Here is a 20,642-nt window from a genome sequence, read left to right as displayed (position 1 = left end):
ACAGGCTGGAATTACACAGGGAGATAATGATGTCTCATTAATGAAAGAAAGAAAGACAGACAGACAGACAGACAGACAAACAGAAAGAAAAAAAAAGAAAAAAAGTTGATAATGGAGTTCAGTGGTAGAATGCTTGCTTAGCATGGGTGAGACCTTGGGTTCAATTTCCAGGAACATCTCTCCTTCCACAAAGCAGATCCTGGGGTTGGGGATTTAGCTCAGCGGCATAAGCACCTTTTTTTTTTTTTTTTTTAGTACTGGAGATCGAACTCAGAACCCCTCACTTGCCAGGAAGGTGTTTATGTCGCTAAAATACACCCCCCCTTTTTTTTAGGCAGCTCCCACTCTAGCCTACGTTACACAGGATCACGAGAACCTTCTACTTCAGCTTCCCAAGTGCAGGCATTATAGGCTTGAGCCACCACAGCTGGCAGTAAATAATTTTTGCGTGGTGAATGGATGGAGAGGGAACCCAGCTCCAGCTATCTCATTCAACAGATGAGCAAAGCCAGTTTCAGGAAAGTCAACTGAAGATCCTGGGTTTTAAGTGATTTTTCCGACTAAGAATAGGTGGTAAGTTTGTTTTGCTGGGGTTTTACTAACGTGCTAGTCAGCTGTACGCGAAGAGAATAAAACTGAAGCAAAGAGCCAAGGCTACAGCCAGACTGAGAGTTCCCAGCCTCAAATGCTTCTGGCTTCATGCCCTACACCACCTAGACCCTAAAGCTGTCTCCTGACCTTTCACAAGGCGAGCAGCCCTCCTATTGGTCGTCCGTCACAGAGCCCCATACTCACGCGAGGGTAAGTAGCCAATCAAGGTTGCCTGCCTCCACAGCGCCAGTCACGCTCGCTCACCTCGTTCCGCCCCTTTCCGAGGAATGCCGGAATTTGTAGTCTAGTCTTTCATAGTCTTGCTGCCAGCTAGAGGAGATCGAGAACTACCCGACCCAGAGGGCTCAGCGCCGAGCGTGGACCCTCTTTCGGTTTACCCCGCCAACAATCTGGACCGAGCAGGAGAAGCGTCCAGAACAGGTGAGGATGGTTGCGCGTTGGGGCTGGAGGTAGAGGTCTCAGACTTAGCCTTACTTCCGGCAATAAAGTGACGCACGGAGATCCTAGCCTGTTGCGCCGGGCTTGACCTTTTAGGAGTCCGTAGATCGGACTGGCTGGCCTCTCTGTTCTTGAGGAAACTTCCCAACTCTGCTCATGTACTTTCCTGAAGCTCCAAAGATGCCCGCACCTCCGATTAACTCCTACTGCCAGCCCTCTCCACCTTCCCGGAGCGGTTCCGAGGTCATCTGAGTGGTCCCAGCTCTCCTGTGAGGCTCGGGAATCCGTTTCGGTGTTGCAAACTATATGCCCGCAGCACCTACGGGTTCCGGCTCATTACTGCCCGCTCCCCGGCGCGTAGATCAGGATTCTAGATTTGTGTCTGCCGCTCCTTGGCTCTTTACCTCCCGGAACCTTTGGTTTCTGTACAATGGGTGATTTGAGGTCCTCTGCAGCCCCTTATCCCTGGTATCGTTTTTGCGCTATCTCCACCACCTTGTGCACAGAACCTTGAATGCGTTGTTTTAGTTACCTTGTTTTAAGTGAAGGTCTGTTGGATCTCAGTCACTCAGAAATATTTTTTGTCTTCTACATATTCATCTGTAATTGTACCCAGATATTGGCCACTATAGGGCGGGAGGCCAGGAGGCAAAAGTTTGGTTTGGGGGTGATACAGGTGTTGTCTCCCTGCATCTGCCTTCGCTGCTTGCCCCTGCAGGGAGTGCACGTGCCCTTTCCCTATTCCACCCCCACGATGCCCTTGTCCCGCTTGCTGAGATCTGTAGGGGTCTTCCTGCTGCCAGCCCCCTGCTGGGCACCCAGGGAGAGGTGGCTAGGTTCCCTACGGAGCCCCTCCCTGATACACGGGTGCCCAGTCCTGGGGGCCTGGCACGGTGCCCGCTACTGGTGCCAAGTGTGGACAGAGGAGCCTCGGTGAGTGTGGTTAGGAGGAGCTTTGGGGAGGGGCACACCTGGTCAAGTTTCTTACTTGTTCTTTCTTTTCTCAGAGCACTTTGCTCCTCTCTCAGGATGAATGGAGAGCAGAAATCTGATGTTTATGCTCAAGAAATGCAGAATTTCATCCAGCACTTCTCTCAGATTGTTAGAGTGCTGACTGAAGATGACATAGGGCACCCAGAAATAGGAGATGTCATTGCCCGGCTCAAGGAGGTGAGGGATTCATGACTTGAGGAAGTGAGACTTTGTCACTGCATGTGGGTGACATTCACTGAGGGCCTGGGTGGGGGGACTTGTGGATATGGGTTGAGGCTTTCACTTGAGTGACTCTGGGTCATCCCTGGAGTCACTGGGGTCTGGGCAGGTATACTAATGCAGCTCATCACCCTGACTTTTGATTGTGTAGAAGGTGGACCATCCAAACTGCTTTTCTGGCAGTAGAGTCCTTGAACCTGCTAAATCTTTGACCCTGTGTCCTGAAATGTTAAGATGTTCCTGTGGCAGACATCTAGGGGGAAGGCCATCTGAGGTTGTATTTCTCTGCAGAGAGCTAAGGGAAAGGAGTTACTGTATTGTCAGAAATCCCTATTGTAGGACAGGGAGAGTTGCTGTAACATGTTCTTTTATTTTTTTCCCTTTATTTTCATGAAATATCTAGTAATATTCTTTTTATGAATGTGGTCTGTTTCATCTGTCTGAAGGGAACCAAGGCAAAGGGAGGGGGAACCTTTTTCTATTCTGCAATAAGGACTAAGAGGGACTCTTTTGTCTTTTTGAGACAGGGTCTTGCTATGAATTTAGGGTGGTCTTGAGCTCACCTTGTTGCCCAGGCTGGTCTCGAACTTCCAACAATCCGCCTACCTCAGCCTTTTGAGTGCTGGGATTACAGGCATGAGCCACCATGACCAGTTTAAAAGGGATATCTTCCCTCTGAGTTAGCTCTGGATGGCAGCAGGGCAGTAAAAGGCACAGTGAAAGGCCCTAGTAGGAGGAAGTGCCATTGGAGGAGGGGGAAATGGCTCACAACTTGGCTCTCCTCTAAGCTTCCTCTGGCAAACTGTGGAGGAGCACTGTCTTCAATGCAGGTGTTTCACTGGCAGATGGGTGGGATTGTGGGAAGGAGGAAGTAGGGACAGTAGGGATAGATTGTGAAGAGGAAGTGCTTGGGGGTACAATCAGGTGGGAGACGTGAGCAAGTCAACTGTTTCTATACGGGTGTTTTCCCAGAGTTCTGGGTTTGGAGCAAAATTTAGTCATTTCCGGTGAAGAAGAATTGAGTCTGCAGGAGCCTTTGCATTTACCAGGGAAAGTTGCTAGGCACTGGGCACTTGGCAACTCGTCTAGCTGTGCTATGGGACTCTGGGGATGGAATGAAGAAAGAATCCAAGGGCTCTCTGGAGAGGGGGAGTTTGTGTTTAGGTGTTATTGTAAAGGAAAAGTCATGGTCACTGCTCTGTGTACCCTGATGCTCTGTCCTTCTCTCCTGGCTGCAGATCCTGGAGTACAATGCCATTGGAGGCAAGTACAACCGGGGTTTGACAGTGCTAGTGGCATTCCGAGAGCTGGTGGACTCAAGGAAACAGGATGCGGACAGTCTGCAACGAGCAATGACCGTGGGCTGGTGTGTGGAACTGGTGAGAAGCTGTTTTAAATGGGTGTGCTATGTGAGGAAGGGAGAGTCAAGGTATTCCTGGGCCCAGTGCTACAGCCAGATTAGGCACAGTGACTTACTTAAGGATTAATCAGTGAACAGAACCTCTTTTGCCAAAAGTGACAGAATTTGGCAGCAAGGTGTCATATTTTCTCTCTGAGTGGAAGTCAACCATGTTCCTTCCAAAAAAGATTATTGTAAAGCAAAAATTGAACACTAGCAGCCCACTGGAAGTTTCTGAAAATGCTTTAAGCTAAATCTCTAAACTTCATGCCATGAGGTGAGGCTATACACTCCTGCAATTTCAGTTGTGATGAAGCTGAGGCAAGAGGATAGCGAAATTTGAGACCAGCCTGGCAGCAACTTGTCAAAAAATAAAAAGGGCTGGAGATGTAGCACTCCCTGTGTTCAGTTCTTGGTACTGTAAAACTGAACTAAACCAAAAAACAACCCAGATTCCTGGCATTAGTTGGAAGTTTGCAACATCTGGATCTATATGTTTGATAACATACATACTTGGCTGAAGCCAAGTGGAGCTGCTTCCCCAAGACAGCGCACAGGCTGTCCTGTATGTCTCTGCTTTACTTCCATCCTCACAGCTCCTTGCCTTCTCTTTCTGGGCTTCTTGGTCTTTGAAAGTTTATATGGTTTGCTGGCCTAGCCTAAAGCCTTACTGTGTGGTAGGAGGTCTGGGTTATATATATATATATATATATATATATATATTTTTTTTTTTTTTTTTTTTTTTTTTTTCCAGTTCTGGAAGTTGAGCTATGGGCCTATGGCACTGAACTATGTCCCAAGCTGTACTCCCCCACTAATTTCTTTGAGAGAGTATCTTTGTACCATTGTCAAGTGTAGCCTTAAACTCACTGTGATCTTCCTGCAATGCCAGCCTTGACTACATCAGCTAGGCTTGCATAATGAGACCCTGTCTTGAAAAAAGGAGTGGAACGAGGTGTTAGAAGCCGGTGTGGGACCCCGGCCACTCTAGAGGCCAAGGCTTAGAGTTTGAGGCCAGCCTGAACTGCATGGCAAGTTCAAGGCTACCCTGAACTGCATAGGGAGACCTTGTATCAAAAAACAAAAACAGGCTCAGCGGCCTAAGTGCCTGCTTGGCAAACGTGAGGTTGTGAGTTTGATCCCCGGCACCAAAAAAAAAAAAAAAAAAAGAGTGAGGGTTGGGAGGTAGCACAGTGGTAGTGTGACTCTGACTTGGAGAGGAGGTGAATGTATACCTCAGTTGCAGAGCACTTGCCTAGTATGTGAGGCCCTAGGTTCAATCCTTAGTAACGATTAAAAAAAAAAAAAATGTCGTATAAAGACATTTAAAAAATTTAATTTTTTTGTTTTGAGACAGGGTTTCATTGTATAGTTCAGACTGGCCTTGAACTCATTATGTAGGCTAGGCTGGCCTTGAACTTGCAGCATTCCTCCTGCCTCAGCCTCCTGAGTGCTGGGATTACAGGTGTGCATCACCATGCCCAGCCTAAGAAATGATTTTTACGTTTTTTTAAAGATGTCTTTTGTATGTATATATGTATTTATTTGCAATATTGGTAATTGAACTCTAAGCACTTTTCACTGAGCTACATCTAGGTCTTGATAAATTGCCTAGATTGGCTCACGTTTGGAATCCCCATGCCTCAGCTGGGATTACAGGCATGTGACACCTTTGTGGCTTTGTAGTGTTTTCAGTTGATGATGAGATAATCTTTCATTGTAGTTTTTGGCAAGGAGTACCTTATCTGAAAGTGTTTTATAGTCTGCTAACAGAAATCCACATGCCTGTAGCTGTAGTATTTAGGAGCTGAGGCAGGAGAACCTGGAGTTTGAGGCCAGCCTGGGTACAACTCTTCTCTCTCTTTTTTTTTCTTTTTTCCGGTACCAGGGATTGAACTCACGACTGCCTGCTTGCAAGGCAGGTGCTTATGCTGCTGAGCTAAATCCCCAGCCCCAACTCTGTTCTCTTTAAAAATAAGAGATGTTGGGGGCTGGGGATTTAGCTCAGTGGCATAAGCGCCTGCCTTTCAAGCAGGCAGTCGTGAGTTCGATCCCTGGTACCGATAAAAAGGAAAAAAGACAAAAAAAAAAAAGAGATGTCAGAGTTTCATCTGTTACCCTGATAATAAGTATTGTTGCCCCATCTTACAGATAGTGAATCTGAGCCAAAGAGGTCTTGTCACCTTTCAAGTTCTTCTGTAACACAAGCCCTTGGCCTTCCCACCCTAGTGGTCCTTCCCAACTCACAGGGAGCGTGTAGAGCATCTGTGCTATTGCCCACAGAAGGCATAGTAAAGGGCCCTGGGATCTTTTCCTTTTTCTAGCTGCAAGCTTTCTTCCTGGTGACAGATGATATTATGGACTCATCCCTTACCCGGCGGGGAAAAGTCTGCTGGTATCAGAAGGTAATGTGGGCAAGGACAGGCCCTCCTCCATGGGGAGGTGACTGCCTGCAGCCTGGTGGTGGTGTGACAGTTCTAGGTAGAAATGAAGGGCAGAGATAAATGACTTGTTTTCTCTTGCCCCTAACAGCCAGGCATAGGTTTGGATGCTATCAATGATGCTCTCCTCCTAGAAGCCTGTATCTATCGTCTGCTGAAGTTCTACTGCCGAGAGCAGCCCTACTACCTGAACCTGCTTGAGCTCTTCCTGCAGGTGTGCTACCAGTCAGCACCTGTGCCCAGAGGTTGCCACAGTGGCCTTGGCCTCTAGGATGTGCTCATGAGATTGCCTGAAAGAGGAAGTCGAGAGGGCTGGGAGTGTGGTGGTTGTGCCAAGAAGGGCCTAGGACCAAGGGGTGTTGTCCTCAAGCCCCTTGGGAGGTGAAGTCACTGAGCTTGGTCTGAGTGGGTGGCAGGCATGATGCTAAGTGCGGGGGACAGGTTTAAGCTACGCACACCCTTATGGGTGGTGATAAGGTACCTGCGTGAATGTGGGTCTGGAGTTTCCATGCCTCCAGCTCAATTTCTGACTTCTCAGTTGTCAGCTGGGATGGGGCATGAGATGCAAGCCCTGGATGTCTGCAGTCCCGTATCTGGAGAAGTCTTGTCTCATGACCATGTTCCTTTCCTTTAGACTACCTATCAGACAGAGGTTGGGCAGACTCTAGATGTCATCACAGCTCCTCAGGACCATGTGGATCTCAGTAAATACACTGAAAAGAGGTGAGCCTCATGGGAAGCATGTCTGGCCAGTGAGAAGCTGTGCAGAGTGGGCATTGCCTTCTGAGTGGTTTATCTTCTCCACTACACAGGTACAAATCTCTTGTCAAGTACAAGACAGCTTTCTACTCCTTCTGTCTGCCTGTTGCTGCTGCCATGTACATGGTGAGTTAGCCTCCTGAGCCTCACAGCCCAACATGGGCTCTGGGACAGGAAGGCACAGAGTAAATAACTGGGACAATTGAATGGCTATGTCACTTAGAGAGAAAGTCACTTAGTCTTTGGCTTTGAAGTCACTTATGTAGTACAGGTACAGTGATCCACTTACCTCAGCTTTCTAGGTGCTGGGATTACAGGTGTGTACCACCACGATCAGCTTTGACTATTTCCTCAGTTGTAAAATTGGATCAGCCTCCTCCTCGCAGGGTTGTTGTTTTTATTTATTTATTTATTTTTGGTATTAGAAATCGAACTCAGGGCCTTATGCTTACCAGACAGGTGCTGTTCTGCTGAGCTACATCCCCGGCTCCAAATGTATATTTTAGTATAATAAAAGAATAAAAAGAATGAAAGGCTGATTTTTCATTTGTGGTTTTTGTTTTGATTTTTTGGTACCAGGAATCAAATTCAGGACCTTGCACTGTGCTCCTCAGCTATATCCTCTGCCCCATAGGATTATAAACATCAACCTGGCACAGGAAAGCCTTTGGCTCCAAGCAGGAATGCAGCGGGTCCTGTATCTGAGTATGGACAGGAGTGAGGAGCAGATAACTCAGGCTGAGAGGGAGGAGACTGGACTCAAAGGCTGTCAGTAACATTAACTGCAGTTTGCTTCCTTAAAGACACTGGAGGTGGCAAAAAGATTAGGAAGAAGGGTCAAAGTGACTGAGGCTCACAAGGACCTTGAGAATCGCTTCATCTGGAGCCCATTCCAGATGGAAGAGTTCCAGGAGGTGCCCACAAGGCCAGCCAAAATAAGTGATAGGGAGGTTGGAGTGCTGGTCAGGACTTCTGGATCAGGGAGGGCAAGGATGTCTGGAAGGAGAGACCTGTGGGGCCTGCAGTAGGGTGGGACCCCACTGGAGGCAGTGGAAGATGAGGCAGTGTGGCTTCTGCTCCCGCTTCCCTGCAGGCTGGCATTGATGGGGAGAAGGAGCACAGCAATGCCAGGAGGATCCTGTTGGAGATGGGCGAGTTCTTCCAGATCCAGGTAGGAAAACCCAACAGAGGCTAAGGCAGGGAGTGGGGCCTTAACTTTCCTCCTGCCCTGCCTGGGAACCCCTCATCTTTTCTTTGCTGCCCTCCTCTAGGATGATTTCCTTGATGTCTTTGGGGACCCCAGTGTGACGGGAAAGATTGGCACCGACATTCAGGATAACAAATGCAGCTGGCTGGTGGTTCAGTGTTTGCAGCGGGCTACTCTGGAACAGCGCCAGATCTTGGAGGTGCCCAGGGGGTGAACCTGGAATCTCTGGGCTGATAAGATGGGATAGACTCCAGGCATGACGGCGCACTTCTGTATTTCCAGTACTTGGGAGGTTGAGGCAGGAGGATCAGAGTTCAAGGTCAGCCTGATTACGTAGCAAGACTATCCACCCCCTCCATCAGAAAAGAAAGGTAGAGCAGTGGTGGTTTTCAGATGAGATATGTGGCAATGACAACAAATAATTTTTGTCACAGCTTAAACACGTGGTAAAGGTGTCTAGTGGTTAGAGGTGAGGGATGCCAAATATACAGCACATAGAAGAGCTCACCCAAACCATGATCTGGCCCAAAGCTTCCACATTGTAAAGGTTGAGGAACTCTAGAGAAAGATGGGCCTGAGTCTGCGTCTGAACCTTTGGGATGGGGGAGTAGAAGCTGGCGGTCTCAGACTCCAGAGACACTTGAAAATGAGGCATTCTGGGAACTGGATGAGGGAGTGCAGAAGTTTTGAGGGCCCTAGTGAAGGCCATCCATTGTCCCGCCTCTGATGCTTTCCAGGAGAATTACGGGCAGAAGGACGCTGAGAAGGTGGCCAAGGTGAAAGAGCTATACAAGGAGCTGGATCTGCCGGGTACATTCCTTCGATATGAGGAAGACAGCTATACTCATCTCATGAACCTCATCCAGCAGTATGCTGCGCCACTGCCCCCAGCCATCTTCCTGGCGCTGGCTAATAAGATCTACAAGCGGAAAAAGTGACCTGGACACCATAAGGGCAGGGAAGGAGGGACGGAGGGAGGTGCTCAATAAATTATCATGTAACACTGTTGTGCTGCTGTCTGTTTTTGCTCCTGTGCAGGAGCCGAGTTCTGTCCAGCATCAGGCAGTAAAGGGGGCAAGGGGAGGGTGGCTGTACAGGAGCCAGGCTCAGGACCAAGGGGTGGTGTTCTCAAGCTCCTTGGGAGGTGAAGCCACTGCACTCTGTGAGTGGGTGACAGGCATGACGTTAAGTGGAGGGGCGGGTCTGAGTTATGCCACGCCCTTGCGTGAAGGGGTGCGGCTGCGCATCGGAGTGGGCTGTCCTAGCACCCCTCCCCTTCGCTCTGTACCCCGCTAGGCGGGGACCGCGGGAGCCTCCAGCATAAGGCCGGAGCAGATCCAGAGGACTCCGGTGAGGATGGCTTGGCCTGGCTGCCAGTGTGGATGGGTGGGGCAGGAGGAGGAAATCTTAAAATGAATAGAGAAGGGGTGGGGCGGTGGCTGGCTGAGGGAGCCCGACAGAATGGCCAGATTTTGTGTTGAGAGGTGAAGGCGACCAAGGCTGCGGGTTGCAGACCACAAAGGAACTGTGCAGATTCGGAGGCCTCTTCACTCCCGCCCCTTTTCTGCATTTATACCTTGCCCATTTCATTTCAGTTCACTGGGGTGGGGTCTCCCTGGGGTTCCTCTCGGGGTAGGTTAGAGGGCGGGGGTAGATGGCTGCCGAAAGGTTGGGGTTCCTTTCTGTACGAAGCTCCGAAATGACACGGAGAGCCGGAGCAGAGCCAGAGCGCAGCCTCATTCTCTGACCCGCCCTTCTCTATTCCCGGGGGTTTATATTCAACTCCACCTGCAAACACTGCAGTGAAAACTAATGGCCAGTCGAGGGCGATTTGCATCTCATTTAAAATATTCCAAAACAGCCAGCGCCTTTCCAGGCCAATACCCGCTGTTGCTGTCGGTCACCCCGGTGTCCTTCTTGCAGCCCATGCCCTCCCTGGCTGGCTTCATCATTTCTGTCTTCCAGGACTGCACCTGCGTTTCCAGGTAGGTGGATGCGAGAGGCCCGGTCCTGCTGGTTCTCCGGAGGCCACTCTGTCGGTTGCAGGCACCATGCTGTCTCCTCAGAGGGCTTTACTCTGCAACCTCAACCACATCCACCTCCAGCACATCTCTCTGGGCCTGCACTTGTCCCGCCGTCCTGAGTTACAGGAGGGGCCTTCAAGCACGTCCCCTCCCCCAGGCGATACTGGAGGCAAGGAGAGCAGCGGCCCCTACAGAGGGACCCTGGTAGATGCCAACTCCAACAGCCCAGCGGTGCCCTGCCGATGCTGCCAGGAGCACGGACCGAGCCTAGAGAATCGGCCGGACCCGACCCAGGAGGAGGAGGAGGAGGAGGAGGGTGCTGCCTCTCCCTCTGACCCTGGCTGCTCATCTTCGCTTAGCTCCTGCTCTGACCTCAGCCCCGATGAGTCCCCCGTTTCCGTCTACTCTCGGCACCTGCCTAACAAGGAGGATGCTCAGCCCCAGCCCAGCATCATCGCCTTGGATCAGGGCTCCCCACTGGCTTTGGTGGGCCTGGGCAACTGCTCCCCAGACAGCTTCTGCTGCTCTCCCGATTCCTGCTCCGGAGCCTCCTCCCCGCCCAGGTCTGGCCTCGACTCGAACTGCAACGCCCTAACGATCGGTCAGGACTTTCCTTCCCCAAGGTTGGAGGAAGAGGACGAGAGCGGGGATCAAGACCTCCCCACCTCCGAGCTCTTCGAGGTGGAGGATGGGAAAATCGATGCCGGGAAAACAGAGCCCAGTTGGAAAATTAATCCCATTTGGAAAATTGATACAGATAAAACTGAAGCTGCATGGAAAGTCACGGAGCACAATAATTCTGGTTGGAAAATCAACGGAAATACTAACTCTGGTTGGAAAACAGAAAGTGGAAAATCCGATGGTTGGAGCAGCAACACAGGAATAACCGATTCTGGCTCGAAAACAGACGCTGGATGGACGAGTGACGTCAGCGAGGAGCCGGCGCCCCACCGGACCATCACGTCCTTTCACGAGCTGGCCCAGAAGCGCAAGCGGGGGCCGGGGCTGCCCCTCTTGCCGCAGGCCAAGAAAGACCGCAGCGACTGGCTCATCCTTTTCTCACCCGACTCCGAGCTGCCCCCCAGCGGGTCGCAGAACTGCTCCTCTGCAACCCCCCGCGAGATCACCACCTTCAAGGAACTCAGGTCCCGCAGCCGCGCCCCGCCCCCGCCGGTCCCGCCCCGGGATCCTCCAGCTGGCTGGGCCCTGGTCCCGCCCCGTCCTCCGCCCCCACCTGTCCCTCCCAGGAGGAAGAAGAATCGGCCAGGGCTGCAGCCCATCGCAGAGGGGCAGCCCGAGGAGCGAAAGACAGCGAGCCCCGTGGTGGGCGAGGAGGTCCCTGCTGCGCACGAGGCAGAGCAGCCCGGCACGCGAGCGGACTCGGAAGGTAAGGGGGAGTCTGAGGAGGTAAAGAAGGGCGGGCCTACCTCGGCCTCGCCCACGTTCCAAGCTTCCCACCCCGCCCAGTCTCCCTGTCACTCCGCGACACCTCCCCTCCCACCCCTTCTGTCTGGGAGGCTCGGGGAAGGGAACCGATGGAGCCTCTGGCTGGGGACTAACTTTCTGCTCCCTCTTTCTCCTGCTCCTCCTTGCCTGGCTGCGCGTTCCGCTGTTCTCCTTCCCCTCTGTGCCTGGCCCTGCCAATCCCGCCTGCAGCCGGTCCCCTCCTGCTCTCGGGGCCCCAAGTTTTTCGGTTTTCGGCCGACAGGCGCCCCCTTTTGGAGGGTGGGGGCGCAGGCGCCCCTGGGTCTCTGCTCCTGGCGCCTTTGGCCGGGTGGCCCGGCGCCCGGCTGCGGCTGCTGAGGGGACCGAGCCCCCCCGAGGAACAGCTGCTTCCGGTCCGCCTATCCCCAGTGGGAGCGTATTCACCCCCCACTCGGGGCGCCCTGCCCTGCCTGGCCAGCCCCGAGCTGGCGCTGCTGCTCTCCCCGCTCTTCCCCAGAAGTAGCACCTTCCCCGCCGTGGCCTCCCCACCCCGCCAGGTGCCCGCCCCCCCACCACCTCGGCCACCGCGTCCTCAGAAGGCCACGCGCTGGACCCGGAGCCCGCCGCCTGCACCCAGGCTACGTAAGACGGACCCGGCCTCGCAGGGCGCTCGTCCCGCCTACGTTGAGGCCCCGCCCACCCTCGCTCAGCTTTCCTTGGTAGCTTTTTCCAGGGTGCACTGCTGGGTCCCACCTTTCAACTCTGGCAAATACCAAACTCTAAAGCACCGAGGAGTGTGGCTTCCTCTCATGCTGGCGCTGGGTGGGGTTACTGCGCTCCTCCCTGCGTGCCTGTCACTCTCCGGGCCCGCTTTGGACACCGGGTCTCCGGCTTGCCTCGGCAAAGCTATGGTTAGGGACCCTGGGTCACAACCGCGGCGGAACCCCTGGTTAACGCGGTTCGGGCTGGACCCGCCTTGCCCCAGGAGTGTGAAGGGTGCAGCCCAGGAACCTTTGGGTCCCTGACGTTTCGATCCCGCCCCACAGGGTTTGGGTAGGCGCGGGACCAGGTTTCCTCTTTCCGGCTCCTTGCAGTCGTCAGACCTGGGTTCAGCGCCCCCTTTCTTTCCACTGGCCCGTCTGTCTGTCCATTGGCCCTGGCTCCCCACGTGCTTCCCTCGGTCCACAGCTCAGTTTCCTCCCGCTTCCGAGCCGCAGCGGGCCGGGCGGAGATTCCCGGGGCTTCCGCGAGGCTCTTTTGGGGAGGTGGGGCCTGTGCCCTGAGGGAGGGGCCTGGGAGCCGACCTGGGGGCGGCGCGTGCTGAGACCGTGCAGGGTTTCCGGCCGCCGGGACCAAGATCTCAGCGTTCCTCGAGGTCCAGTCCCCCCTTCTCAGGACTCTATGGCAGGTCCCTGTGTGGGTGCCAGCGTCCTCGGTCACCTTTGGTAAGGTCGCTGAGTCCTTCTTTCCTCACCTAGTGCGTAGTTCCTGGTCATTCGCCGGTGTCCCCGGGGCCCAGCGCCTGTGGATGGCAGAAGCCCAGAGTGGAACTGGGCAACTGCAGGAGCAGAAAAAAGGTCGGTTGAGCTGACACCTGGCCTCTGGGTTACGGTGATCTGCTTCTCAGGCAGGCGTCCCTTGGGCTTTTAGGGTCTAATGGCACAAACCAGCCACTCGGAGCCCCTTGGTTGCATCCACCTGGAGACTGGTGGTTTTGAGGTCTTACCTTCCGGGTCCTTCCCCAGGTCTCCTGATAGCTGTTAGCGCCTCAGTGGATAAAATCATCTCACATTTCGGCACTGCCCGGAACTTGGTTCAGAAGGTAAACATGGTTGGAGGGAGGGTGCTGGGGATTTGCAGATTCATGTAGTTGGTGGGGGCAGGAGCATTAGTGGATGCTGGCTAGATGGGTCTCGGGACCCACTCAATAGCATCGCGCCGCCTCCAGGCCCAGTTGGGAGATAGCCGGCTGAGCCCGGATGTGGGGCACCTGGTGCTGACTACTCTTTGCCCGGCCCTCCACGCCCTGGTGGCTGACGGGCTGAAGCCTTTCCGGAAGGACCTCATCACCGGGCAGCGAAGAAGCAGCCCTTGGAGTGTGGTAGAGGCATCCGTGAAGCCAGGTGAGCGGAGAGGGCCTGCACCGGGTGTGAGCAGAGTTGAGGCCTTACTGACCATGCCTCCTGTCTGCAGGGTCCTGCATCCGGTCCTTGGGATCTCTGTACAACCAGGTCAGCCAACTAGCCCCGTTGAGTAGCAGCCGCAGCCGCTTCCATGCTTTTATCCTGGGCCTCCTCAAGTGAGTGGCCCACACTGCACCGTGGGGGACACAGTAGTGGTGTTTTGTGTACCCAGAGAAGGCACCTCCATCCTTGCTGTTCACCCTCCATTCCCTACCCTTAGAGGGCTGCAGTCCTCCACTTCTTTGAACTTGCCTTCTCTCCTTTCTCTGTCAGCACCAAGCAGTTGGAGCTGTGGTTCTCCAGTCTCCAGGAAGATGCAGGTCAGAAGCTCAGATGGGAGAGGCAAAGCCCGGAGGGAGGGAGGGAGGGAGAGGGAGAGTGGTTCCTGCTGGCTCCCACTGATCCCAGAATGAGTCCAGATTTCTGATTTTATTATGCTTTCTTCTTGGAACTTCTAGGAGAAGAAAGAACAAAGCCTTGTTGTCTCGCCCCTGCCTTCTTTTCCTGCCTGAGATGCAGGGTTTTCTTGTCGGCAGTTTTCCTGTCTGGTCCTCTGTGGCCCAAGGCTGTATGGATGCTGGCCCTTTACCTCAAATAGGCCTCCCTGCCCCTCCTGCCTGTTCATTACCTTTTATTCATCCTGTGGGCCTTCTTCAATAAGGCTCCTGAGGGCCTCTGCGCTTTTTCTTTCTTTCCTATTATTTCTTTTACCTCCACTTGCTCTTTAAGCGTCTCACTCTGGACGCCATGGACCACATAGGCAGGAGTGTGTTAGACATGTGGCCTTCCTGTACCCAGCTCAGAGTAAAGCCTAGGGAATTGTTTGTTGACTGTGGGACTGAAGTAGGGGTTTCGTGGGCCTGGGCTCAGGGTGGGAGGTGATGTGAACCTTTCTTTCTCAGGCCTGCTGTCCCTCCTGTATCTTCCCACTGGATTCTTCTCCCTGGCTCGAGGAGGCTGCCCGTCCCTGTCCACAGAGCTGCTGCTCCTGCTGCAGCCATTGTCGGTGCTCACCTTCCACCTGGACCTGCTCTTTGAGCACCATCATCACCTGCCCCTGGGCCCACTGCAGGCTCCTGTTCCTCCAGTCCCACCTCCGACACTGCAGCAGACCATGCAGGCTGTGCTGCACTGGGGGGGTCGGCTGGCCCAGAGTCTCCGGGGGCCCTCTGAGGAGGCCATTCCTAATCCTTCTGCGCCTTCCAGTCCTCCTACACCAGGCAGCTGGTGGGAGCAGCTGACCCAGGCCTCCCGGGTCTATACTTCTAGGGGCACCGAGGGCTTCCCTCTTCCCCGATGGGGACCAAGGCATCATGGAACTGCAGCTGAGAGTGCACAGGAGAGACCCCTGCCCACAGAGGAAGTTGCACCAGGCAGAGGCGTGTGGTTTGGGAGACTGTTTGGTGTGTCTGGGGTCCCCACAGAAAATGAGAGTGGAGCCCAGAAGTCCAGGTATTGGAGACCATGTCTGCTCCATGACCCTCTGACCCCATCTCAGAATCCCCAATGGCCTCATTTGAAACTCTAGTGACTCATGCATGATCTTTTAGGTGAGCAGTCAGTCAGTGATGATGTTTTGTGTGTATGTGTCATGAGACAGGGTCTCACAATGTAGTTCAGGCTGGCCTTGGGCTCACTTTGCAGCCCAGGCTGGTCTTGAACTCGCAAGGATCCTCCTGTCTCAGACTCCCGAGTGCTGGGACTAGGAGTGCTGCCACCGTGCCTGGCTAGTCAGTGGTAATTTTTAACAGCCATGAACAAAAGAAAATAAAAATGTTTTCTAATGCCATCTCTAGGGCTTGATCACTGCAGGGCCTTGAATAGCTTTCAGGTATTCTCCTAGGACCTTCTGGATCTTTCTGATCTTGTTGGTCCTGTAGGTCCCTTGTGACTTTCCATATTTTAAGACATTTGTCATTATGTCCCTAATCACAGTAAAGATACTTATAGCCCACAGCTGCCACTTTGCCCTCAGCAGTGCCAGTTCCTAAGTTGTTAGAACTAGTTAGGGCACTCATCCTCTTTCCCTTCAAAGCCTAGGTTCCTGGGTGACCTCTGTGATCCTGTGTTCTTCCCCCCAGGAGACCATCCAGCTGGCTCCCCGCAACAGTGAGTGTATTGGCTCTGGTGAAGCGAGGGCCACCTCCTGAAACACCTCCCAAAGAGCTTGTGCCTTCGGCACCCTGCACAGTGCAAGCCCACAGGTGAGGACCAAGAAGGTGTCTTCTGTCCAAGTACTAACCAGGCCCAACTCTGCTTAGCTTCTGAGATCAGATGAGATTGGGCGCACTCAGTGTGGTATGGCCCTACATTGGAAAGCTGCCTGTGTGTAGTTCTGTTTCTGTTGTCAGAGTGGGCAGGAGGGAGTGTATTAGGTTTTAAAATCAGAGTATTGCGTTTTCTGTTTACTACTGGTGTGGCACTCATTGAGCCTTGTTTCTTTCTTTTTCTATAAAAAGAAAGTAATTTATCAGATTTTTGTTACGGTTGCTCTGAAGATAAAACATAATTTTAGAAAAGCATTTGGCCCAAAGTAGATGTGTATACACTGAGGAATTGTTTCTTTAGTGGAATTTTCAAATTTGTGCCGTGAGGTTTTCTGTGGGTTCTTCAAGTTCACTGAACTGAGTTCTTGATTTTTCATTTGTCCAGTAATGTTTTTTAGGTGCCTTCTGTGTGCCACACATTATGCCAGAGGGGACTTCGGGTCAGCATATTGGAGTCTGTGCTCTCAAGGAGCTTGTGGTGTGGTGCAGATACAAATTAATAGATGAGGAAAGGTCATGTCCCAGGCTTTCAAGGGAGGCTCACTGATGGCATGAAAATGTGCATCTGGCAGGAGGAACAGGAGGTGAAGGCGAGGAGGTCCAAGCGTGGTGAGGAACTGTGGATACTTGGGGAAGGGAGTGGTCCTTGGGCCAGCTAAGGATCCTGGACTTTATCCAGAGTCAGTGGGAGCCCTTGAAGGCCCTCAAGACTGGCAGTGATGTGCTTGTTGGCTTGTATTTTGCAGAGATCTCTGACAGCTATGTGGAGAAGGGTACTGGAAATAGAGACCTCCAAAGATGCATGGTGACTTGCTTAATATGGACCGTGGTCTAGAGGGAGAGGATAAAGGCCAAAACTAGGGTATTGAAGACAGTAGTGTAGTAGTAGGCTATATGGACATCAAACTAGTTTTGATGATAGATCAGATCCAAGGACTAAGATGTCCACATTTTTGCCAGGAACAATTGAGTTGAAAGTGGAGCTGTTTATCATCCTCAGGGACATGAACAGGATCCGGTTGGGAATATTAAGAGGAATCATTTGGTACGTTAAACATGAAGCATCAGACAGAAGTGTAAATAGTGTCAAGGAGATTGGGTTTGGTGTTCAGGAGAAGGCTGGCTTCGGAAGGAATCAATATGTTGATGGAAGTCTTCAAGTCCCTCTGGAGTCCAGAGCTAACTGAGCTGAACCAACAATAGGAGGCTAGGACATCTAAGGACTGCCACCTTTTTCATCCCTGCAATCTTCCTTTGACCCATGCAGGGTGGTTCGGGCCCTCTGTGACCACACTGCTACCAGACCTGACCAGTTGAGCTTCCGGCGAGGTGAAGTGTTGCGTGTCATCACCACAGTGGATGAAGACTGGCTCCGCTGCGGGCGCGATGGCATGGAAGGGCTGGTGCCTGTGGGGTACACCTCCCTTGTTCTCTAGCCTTGGATTCTTCCTACATGTGTCTCTTCTGTCAGCTGGGAAAGGCATGGCCCATAAATACTACTCCATGTAAACTATAACCATCCCAGAAGCGTTTTTTTGCTGCTTGCAAAATATCCCCTTCCACATACATTACTGATGTTTAAATGTTTCTTCTTCCCAGGGGCTGGGGATTTAGCTCAAGCACATAAGCATAAGCACCTGCCTTGCAAGCAGGCGATCATGAGTTCGATCCCTGGTACCGATTAAAAAAAAAAAAAAGTTTCTTCTTTCCTCCATGCCCATCTGTAAGGTGAACTCTGCTCTTTCAAATATGTAAGAAGGAATTCTCTGTGCAACTTCTTTCCCCTTCCCATGTGTGTAAGGGATCATTTCCCTATCTGCAGAGTGGAATCTGGTACCCTCTTCCTCTTTTCATCCCTAATTGGACTGTGCCAGCTCAGCAATCCTCAGCCTGCAAGCTGACACGTGCCAGACCTCCTTCCTCAGTATGACTCCCCCATTACTTACCTTGCCTGTATTTATGATGTATTCATGCTATGCTAGCTGCTGAAGCTTGGACACCCCTGGTGGGTGAGCCTATGGTATTGGTCTATTTCCTCTTTTGTCCCAATAAAGTATGGGAGCTGAATGTGTGTGTCACTGTGGCTTTTAGGACACAGGTTATTGGGTTAAGTCCTGTTAACAGAGGCCTAAGGCAGAGGCTTTCTTAATGCAAGGGCAGTCTTTTTTTCCGTACTAGTGATTAAATCCAAGGTCTTCACATTGAGTTACATCTCTGCCTCCCTCCTTCTTTTAAAAATTTTGAGTCTTGCTAGATCATTAAGTTGCCCAGGCTGGGCCGAAACTTGCAACCTTCCTGCTTAAGCCTCCTAGAGTGCTAGGATTACCACTGTGCAGTGCAGCACCAGTCAAACTTAGGTGCGGGAGTTTTTTTTTTTTTTTTTTGGTCTGAGACAGGGTTTTACTATACAGTTTAGGCTGGCTCAGACTCACTTTGTAGCCCAGGCTGGCCTCAAACTCTGTGATCTTCCTGCCTCAGCCTCCTGTACTGGGATTACAGGTGTGCACCATTAGGTGCAGTTCTTGATGTTCCCTGAAGAATGGGTGACTGGCTTTTGCTTTGTACCTGAACTCTCACAAGTGCTTGTCTTTTTTGTTTTTTGAAACAGGATCTCACTATGTAGTCCAAGCTGGCCTTGACCTCATGTTATTCCTTCTGGCTCAAGTGTGTGCTACCATGCCCAGCTAAGTGCTTGTCTATTCTGAGATTTTTGCTAGACTGCTATGACAGAAGCTTCAAAAAATGAGGGAAGAAGACCAGGGTTATAGCTCAGTGGCACAAGCAGCTGGCTGGCAAGCACAAAGTCCTGAGTTTGACTCTCAAACCAAAAAAAAAAAAAAAAAAAAAGAGGAGGGAAGACTTAGCCCTTAAAATTATGCTTTTTAGGTAGAGAAAAGGAATACTATTGCAAAAAGTTGCTAATTGTTTTTTTGGCCTAGCATTCTGCATGGCCACATCTCCACCTGGACACCATTTTTCTTTATTGACTATTGCTATGCTGAAGGAAAAAAAAAAGTATTACTATTCTGGTGATGCACATTAAGTAAAAACAGAATGACTTGGTATTTATTACTTTTTCAGGAGTTGAAGAGGTTCCTTTTGACCTTTGGAAATAATAGTAAGAGCTAATGACATTTTAGAGGCTGCCCAACAATGGGGCTGGGAATCCAATAATGGATTTAGATAGAGCTAAAAAACAGCCCTAATTATAACTAGGCAGTTGGAAAGTTAGTGAATAAAGATCTATGAGATGAAATAGGGCAAAGAAAACTGAAGTTTTCTTAAACTTTGGGAACCAGGTTGAAGACAATGGGTAGTAATAGGAGAGAGATCTTGGGGAGATGACACTCTTAAGAGTCAAAGCTCTGCAAGTTGGAGCAGGGCTGACTAGACTTCTGTCATTCACTAAACTTGGCCAGTTGATGTTATGCATCCGCTCTTTGCTTTTTTTTTTTTCTTTTTTCTTAGCTTTAGTTTTGCCTCTGTATTCTCTTTCAGCTTCAGACCTGTTTGCATTTGGATTAACATTTCTCAAATTGAATTCTGAGGGCCTCTGGCAATTCCATTATGGAGGAGTGAGTTTTTGAGTTTATGAAGCTCCTTCAATCGTAAACTATTACCACAAATGAAGTTACACATATATTTTAATTAGCATTTCTACATTTTAAACTTAGGGTTTACTATTTAGTTTTTTTTGAGGTAGGGCCTATGTATTTAAATAATTATTTTGATATTGGGGATCAAACTCATGACCTCATGCTTGCCAGGCAGGTGCTTGTGCCACTGAGCTAAACCCCTAACCCCTTGCTGTTGTGTTTTAGAATAACCTTGAACATTTAGTAATCTTCTTGCCACCAACAAATAAAGTTGTATCTTCATATTTAGTTAGATGACACAGCTGGGCACGGTGGTGCGTGCCTGTAACCCCAGCACTCAGGAGGCAGAGGCAGGAAGATCACTGTGAGTCTGAGGCCAGCCTGAGCTACAAAGTGAGTTCAAGGTCAGTATGAACTACATAGTAAAACCATCTCAAGAAACAAAACAAAACAAACATTCAGGAGGCTGAGTCAGGAGGACTGCTATGAGATCTAGGCCAGTGAGGGCTACACAGTAAGTTCAAGGACAGCTGGAATTTACAAGGTGAGACCCTGTCAAAAAAAAAAAAAAAAAAAAAATGGGCACTTAGCTCAGTGGAAAGACTGGAACTATAACTCAGAGTAGGCTAGGGTAGGATGGCCCCTAAAAAGTAGTTATCTGTGCATATGGAAGACTGCAGACTGCTATTACTTGGATACCAGAACCAGTATTTCTCAAAAGATCTGTAGCATAGTCTGAGGCCTAGGACTTATGTTCTGGAAACAGTGATAATAACTTGCATTCTCATAATGCAACTTGGTTCCAGCTCATATTACCATGTGCTTGATTTCAGAGTAGTGAGCCAAATTAGTATGAAATTGTGGCAAACTGTTAGGGCCTATGTAAGCCTGGGTCTAACAAATGAATAATAAATAACTAATAAATGATACAAGGAAACTGCTTTTGACACAAATGTTCTGACACACAGACATAGTTGCCTAAAAATGTGGCCTCAGATTATTGCCAGCTTCAATGGTTGTCAGCATTAAATGAGATAATGTATGTCTGTGCAAAGTATGGATGTACAGAGTATCAAGGC

At 50.9% G+C, this 20,642-nt stretch overlaps 2 protein-coding genes across 5 annotated transcripts; both read left to right on the top strand.

Moving 5' to 3' along the window:
• Window positions 1–854: 854 nt before the first annotated feature.
• Window positions 855–9,076, top strand: Fdps (farnesyl diphosphate synthase). 2 transcript variants are annotated; one of them, XM_005008506.4, is made up of 10 exons: window positions 855–1,032; window positions 2,058–2,220; window positions 3,501–3,641; window positions 5,986–6,066; window positions 6,194–6,316; window positions 6,737–6,825; window positions 6,915–6,987; window positions 7,955–8,032; window positions 8,133–8,267; window positions 8,806–9,076. In XM_005008506.4, the coding sequence occupies exons 2-10, from the start codon at window positions 2,080–2,082 to the stop codon at window positions 9,004–9,006; spliced, it is 1,062 nt and encodes a 353-aa protein (XP_005008563.2). In that variant the 5' UTR covers window positions 855–1,032; window positions 2,058–2,079; the 3' UTR covers window positions 9,007–9,076. The 2 variants fall into 2 exon arrangements, with proteins under 2 accessions (XP_005008563.2, XP_063105658.1); XM_063249588.1 differs by lacking the exon at window positions 855–1,032 and adding an exon at window positions 1,163–1,983.
• A 195-nt stretch (window positions 9,077–9,271) lies between these two features.
• Window positions 9,272–18,034, top strand: Rusc1 (RUN and SH3 domain containing 1). Of its 3 annotated transcripts, XM_023567424.2 has the most exons (11): window positions 9,272–9,418; window positions 10,034–11,479; window positions 11,749–12,159; window positions 12,996–13,094; window positions 13,263–13,339; window positions 13,466–13,640; window positions 13,711–13,816; window positions 13,974–14,020; window positions 14,603–15,152; window positions 15,782–15,904; window positions 17,235–18,034. In XM_023567424.2, the coding sequence occupies exons 2-11, from the start codon at window positions 10,120–10,122 to the stop codon at window positions 17,401–17,403; spliced, it is 3,117 nt and encodes a 1,038-aa protein (XP_023423192.2). In that variant the 5' UTR covers window positions 9,272–9,418; window positions 10,034–10,119; the 3' UTR covers window positions 17,404–18,034. The 3 variants fall into 3 exon arrangements, with proteins under 3 accessions (XP_023423192.2, XP_063105652.1, XP_063105653.1); XM_063249582.1 differs by lacking the exon at window positions 11,749–12,159 and having other exon boundaries at window positions 9,273–9,418; XM_063249583.1 differs by lacking the exons at window positions 9,272–9,418; window positions 10,034–11,479; window positions 11,749–12,159 and adding an exon at window positions 12,582–12,892.
• Window positions 18,035–20,642: the final 2,608 nt, after the last annotated feature.

The sequence above is a fragment of the Cavia porcellus genome, unplaced genomic scaffold (assembly GCF_034190915.1).
Source record: "Cavia porcellus strain 051 isolate PalLab524CR breed Dunkin Hartley unplaced genomic scaffold, mCavPor4.1 scaffold_6, whole genome shotgun sequence".
Classification (NCBI taxonomy): Eukaryota; Metazoa; Chordata; class Mammalia; order Rodentia; family Caviidae; genus Cavia; species Cavia porcellus.
The sequence above is the reverse complement of the archived record's forward strand: the minus strand, read 5'-3'. Positions and strand labels throughout refer to the sequence as shown.

Excerpts from the sequence above, each read along its gene's own strand:
- Rusc1 (XM_023567424.2), top strand. The coding sequence starts at position 10,120 with ATGCTGTCTCCTCAGAGGGCTTTACTCTGCAACCTCAACCACATCCAC. Across the intron at positions 13,340-13,465 it reads CCCGGAACTTGGTTCAGAAG|GCCCAGTTGGGAGATAGCCG; the intron begins GTAAACATGGTT and ends CGCCGCCTCCAG. Across the intron at positions 13,641-13,710 it reads AGAGGCATCCGTGAAGCCAG|GGTCCTGCATCCGGTCCTTG; the intron begins GTGAGCGGAGAG and ends TCCTGTCTGCAG.
- Fdps (XM_063249588.1), top strand. The coding sequence starts at position 1,565 with ATGCGTTGTTTTAGTTACCTTGTTTTAAGTGAAGGTCTGTTGGATCTC. Across the intron at positions 3,642-5,985 it reads TGGGCTGGTGTGTGGAACTG|CTGCAAGCTTTCTTCCTGGT; the intron begins GTGAGAAGCTGT and ends TCCTTTTTCTAG. Across the intron at positions 6,826-6,914 it reads AGTAAATACACTGAAAAGAG|GTACAAATCTCTTGTCAAGT; the intron begins GTGAGCCTCATG and ends TCCACTACACAG.